The 5,520-nt window shown below is 37.6% G+C and overlaps 1 protein-coding gene across 1 annotated transcript; it reads right to left on the bottom strand.

Annotated features, from left to right (window-relative positions):
* Positions 1 to 3,117: 3,117 nt before the first annotated feature.
* On the bottom strand, positions 3,118 to 5,520 carry HTR7 (5-hydroxytryptamine receptor 7). Its single transcript, XM_053449933.1, has 2 exons — positions 4,448 to 5,520; positions 3,118 to 3,181 (listed from the first exon to the last, which is right to left on the bottom strand). The coding sequence occupies exons 1-2, from the start codon at positions 4,978 to 4,980 to the stop codon at positions 3,118 to 3,120; spliced, it is 597 nt and encodes a 198-aa protein (XP_053305908.1). The 5' UTR covers positions 4,981 to 5,520.

The raw sequence follows: 5,520 nt of genomic DNA, 5'->3' as shown, positions 1-5,520 counted from the left end.
TTCAACTAATCCAAAAATGAAGGTTGAAAAAGATAAAATGCCACTTCCACAGGAGTGGGCAAACCTGGGGTCAGGGTAGCAAATGCCCCTGGGTTGGTCCTAAATCTTCAAGTAGGGCAGCCCCAAATTGATCCCTAGCAGTGGGATAGTCTGCTCTAGAAGGCATTTGTTATGGTCACATAACATAATTTTAAGTGGTCCAGCAGGGAGTAATGCAGTAACTCACATTGTGTGCAAGCAGAAAGGAAGTCAGGAACCAGACAAGGTAAGGTAAGCAGTAATTGAGTGAGTGGTCAGATGAGGGAGTGTGTGTAAGTGAGGGTGTTTGAGTGGGAGAGTGTGTGTAATTAAAAGCTGGTTAAATGGAGAGGTGATGTACAACAGTAATGGGCCTGAAAATGCCAACCATCCCCTGCTCCTTCCCATTGTTTTGATTGTCACATTAGTTAATGCATGTGCCAGGGTCTAGCTTGTCTCCAGCTTGGCAGAATCAACTGTATTAATGTAAATATAAAAAAGCTGAATACAATATTTAACGGTGCTGTAAAAAGATGCACTGTATGCCCTTGTCCTACTTGTGATTTATGGTTTAGTACCTATCATTTATTTGCCATTGTCATTACACTCTGAGCAAAGTCTGTGTTTTTTGATGATGAGACATTTTGTGTTATCAAGATATCCAATGGGAGTTTCATTAGTTTTATAAAATAAGACAGGGGAAACTTTAAAAATTGCTTGATGTGATAATTTGAAAACAGGTTTACAGTATGTTTTTTGAAGTATTAATAGAGAAGGAAGAGGGGGAGGAAAATGAGAAAGCATGTTCTACAGAAGTAGAAAGGAAAGAAGATACTTATTTAACTCTTTTGGCGAAATCAAAGACATTAAACTATATCATTTAGAATTCACTAATAAATGACAGCAGTCAATAATGCTTTGGCATTAGTGAATTCTGAGTAGTAGGTATCATGTTGTCCTTTAGGCTAATTGCACATTCCCACATCTGTGCAATTTAAAAAACTGTTAAGGGGTCAAGGTTCACAAGAAGGATTACACTGTATCTGGTAGCATGAAAACAATAATTGGGTGTAATGAAACAGAGAGGAAGCAGTAGAATATGCTTAATGCTCTTTCATCAATACAGTGATGAGGTTTAGATTTCAATCTCAGGAACTTGTTGCCCAGGATGCTCAATGAGAATCTGTTACATCTCGAAATAATTACTTAGGTGGCAATCATCTCCATGGTTCTAATGATACAAAAGGAAATTATTCCTCAGAGGATGTGAACTTTCATACACAATAAATAACTCTAAGCATTCTCAGTTATACATCAAAGCTTTTAGGCCATAGCAGCAAGAATATTCTTAAAAGACTAGAAGGAAATGTATGGTCTAATAACCATACCTGATGGCAATGAGAGTGGTTCTGTCATATCTGTATGGTCATATCTTAAATTGCTCGAGATTACCCCTCAATAGCTATCTGCACAGACCTCCACAGTCTTGTGCATCACCTGCTGTTGGAGAGCATCAGGTAGCACACAGACTGTGTTGGAAGAATTTAGGTAGATGACCTCCACTCAGATATGAACCTTGGTGGGAGTATGAGGGGCAGTTTGCCCTGGGCCCCTTTATGTTTGAAGATGGCCGGAATATATTTACTGTCTGACAAGCAGTAGGAACCTACCAGGTTCTGGGTGCAACGCTGCCTTCCCAGGGCAGTGTGTTAACATCTTCAATCAGGAGGCAGAGGGGTAGATTTGGTCATGCCCAACCCCACTCATTGTTCACTAATGGTTTTTAGTAGGACCATTACTTCAACAGTTGAGACCTTTAGGGAATCACACCTATAGCATATATGTCATGGACTATAAATATCGACACAAACTTCCCATTTAAAGAAGGGACACAGTGGTAATGTAATTTATGATTTCATAGTGAAAAAATGATTCTTCAATAATAAACGTGTAAGACAAATAGATGGTTTAAAAATACAAGCTAAGCTATACAATATCATTAAAATCAGATTTGCTAGAATACAGTCAGTTTAACAGTGTTATCGAATCTGGATGTTAACCCAATGTAAATATGTTAAAATTTTACCAGATTCAATATTTTTAAGTTCTACTTTCAAAACATATGACATGAATTGTGTCTTACTGGGAGTCTGCTTGAATGCCCTTGGAGATGTTAAATTATTATTTCAATATTTCTAGTTTTAACTAAGAAAATTAAAGATAACTAGATGAACTTCATTACCATATTAAGATGTTGTGTTTTAAATCCTGTATTCACATAATAGCGGATTTGCCAGGACAGTACAAATTCTCAGAAAGTGTTCCATTAATTGGGACTTCAGGCATCAATGCTATGAACGGCTTCTTAATTGGACACACTGCATGAAGAGTGGGAATTGGTTAAATACCTTGTGACCATATCAGGGAATGCTCCATGAAGCCGGTTTCTCTTTTTCTACAGATGGGGAGTGGTATTTGACCTACTCTCCTTGCACTCTTATTCAACTCCTAGCTACTAAAGGTTGACTGGGGCTAGCCCTGCTTCTTCCTGTGACTAGCCTGAGCCTCCATAAACCCACTCCACCATAAGAAGGAAAGCTCCGGTTAGCCTACCTTGGGAATTTCCCAGGTTTGTACACAAACTAATAATGTGCACAAATAGTCTCAAAATATCCGTTCTACCATAACAACGGTTACTTTTCAACACGTTCACCAGCCGCTGCTTACTTTTATGAAAGTTGCACTAAAAATAACCTTTTTTACAGAGGCTAAATTAAGGCATATGGTAAACTAGTCCAGTGCCACTTCACAGATGTTTAATGGCCTGGCAAGCTTTTCCTGAGAACATAGAAAGCCAGGACCTCTCAGAACTCAAGTCATTAGGGCTTCTTGCAAAATCACAAATGTAATTTGCTAAGTTGTTTTTGGAGAGTCAAACTAAAGTGTTCCTGAGCTGCATGCAAGCTTCTGAGTCTTTATCCCTAGCCAAACAACTAAAACAGAGCAAGCACAATGCAGGAAAAGGGCAGCTGGCACAGTATAGCCATACCTTGGGGCTGGTAAAGGTTGCCTCTTGTGCATTCCCTGTTTCTTTTTCTTTTACTGAGGAGCACATTTTCTGCCACAAAGCTTGTCATCTGATGGTACGCCGTGTCCAGTGGCCCTATGTATCATGCAATCTGTTATATGTTCTGATTTTAGTACTAAACCACAAATTGACAGTAAAGGATTAGGCACTGTAATAGATATCAACAATAGTCTCACTTAGGGTCAGTTAGACTCTGGTAGTGACATTGCCCATGTCAATGCGAAATGCTTTGACGGTGGCCACTTTAGAAACTCAATTCTGGACGACGCTCATGATGAGTTTTTGATCAAGCAAATGACTCTGGATTAAGACAACAATGAATACAATGAAGATTTAGCTCCAGAGTACCCGGTGCAAGTCAAACTGCTAATGGATTATGGATTGCTAATAAACTAAGAGTTTTCATTCAAACAGGAAGTGAGTGCACTCAAGTAAACCTTATGGTGTATTTGAGTCTCCCTCAAACTCCCATGTGAACATCCCTACTTTAATTCAAACAAGATAACCAAATGCAATTTTTTCCATTATTTCCTATGTAACATGAACATATTAGTAATGAACAAATATAAAGCTCTATGTTATAACTTTTAAACACAAAGCAAGCTTAGTAAACACGTTGGTGTCATACCTTTATGCTGCACAAATATGTTTTTAATATTTGATAACTGAAAAAAGAGGCATAAAAACGTGTGTATTATGTGTTTGCATGAATAATTAATTTACAACATAAAGCACATATCATTACACTAAATTTTACATTGTCCTGAAAATATGCTGTGATATATATATATATGTGTATATATATATATATATATATATATATATATATAACATCCAAAAATAGTTACCGGCACATATATATATTTACTGGATGTTTTACAAAAATAATGTGGTCAAAAAAACTTTACTGACAATAAATTACATTAAAAAACCCAAAAATGATGGAATTTGTCATGTTAAATTTCATATGCAGGTTATTAAATAAGTCTTTAGAATGAGCAGACTATGTGGTTGTTGGGTTTATTGTTAACTACTGTATACGTTTAAGTTTTCTGTGCAAATCTGACAAATGAGTAAGATAAGAATCATAATATTCAATTGTGTATAAATAGATATACATTTAATTTAGACATTTTTGAATAAATGCATATGTGGGCACAATTTTGTTTTACTTTAGTCCTATGAATAGTGGTAAATACAAATGTGACCTCTGGTGGAAAATTGTAACAAAAAAGGTTTGAGACCTGTGTTTCATGTTATGTCTCAATTCTACAATAATCCTAAAGTGCACATCACAAGGAAACAAAGGCACCATACTTGTATTAGGTCAGGAGCACTTACCTGTCAATGCTAATGACGCATAAAGTCATTATTGAAGCTGTGCAACACATCACATCCATGGCAATAAAGACATTGCAAAAAACATGCCCAAAAATCCATTTTCCTCCTATGAGGTCAGTCACAATGACAAAAGGCATGACAGCTATAGCCACAGACAAGTCAGCTAAAGCCAGAGACACAATCAGGTAGTTAGATGGTTGTCTGAGTTTCTTCACAAAGCATACAGATATGACCACCAGGCAATTGCCTGCGATTGTCAGTAAAGTAATGAGAGACAGGATGGCCCCTATTACCAGTTTTTCAAAGTGACCATAGTTGAGGATCTGCTCACCACATTGAGTATCATTTTCACTGGAGAAGCTAGAAGTTGGCATAGGGCTTGTTGTCGTAGCGCCAGCATCTTGAATGATCGTCAGAAGACGTGGGTTGAAAGATCCCGAAATCATTATAGTGGTGCTGAGATCCTTCAGATCCTCTATCACAAAAGATCGAATGTTACCATATAGGTTACTGCTGTTGATATCGATAACCATTGTGAGTTGTGAAGCCCATGTGTAGATCCCCAAAACATTGGGTCCTGTAGAGTGGTCTTGCAGTGAAACGGGTGAAACTATTAGTTTCTCTTTTTCTGCATTTCGTTGTTAGTGTTACTTGAGTGGGCAGCGTGGAAACTTGAGGAGGGCATGAATTCATGGACATAGAAAGGACCTTACTTGGTCCTTTACAGCTATATATGATGTAATGAACTTTCATCACGTTTCGTCAATTGTTTCCTGGTCACATCCTTGCACACATTCTTCTTAGGGCACAAAACAGTTCTAGCAGCAAATTGGATGATGTCATTGTTTCACAAAATGAGATAATGGTCATATAAGATAATACTATTACAAAGTAAGCTTCAGCATTCCTCAGCTCTATGGTCCTGATTCTGCAGATGGAATTATGCCTCCTGCTTCTGCTTAGTCTTCTTATCAAATCTGTCCTTCATGGTGGCAAGTTTTAAAGTATGCAGCACCTCTACCTGCCAAGATATTTTGACTTTTCCAGGATCGTTTTACTAGCAATTCCGGAGC

Source organism: Spea bombifrons, chromosome 11 (genome assembly GCF_027358695.1).
Source record: "Spea bombifrons isolate aSpeBom1 chromosome 11, aSpeBom1.2.pri, whole genome shotgun sequence".
In the NCBI taxonomy this organism is placed as follows: domain Eukaryota; kingdom Metazoa; phylum Chordata; class Amphibia; order Anura; family Pelobatidae; genus Spea; species Spea bombifrons.
Note: the sequence above shows the minus strand (reverse complement) of the source record. Positions and strands in the feature narration are given on the sequence as shown.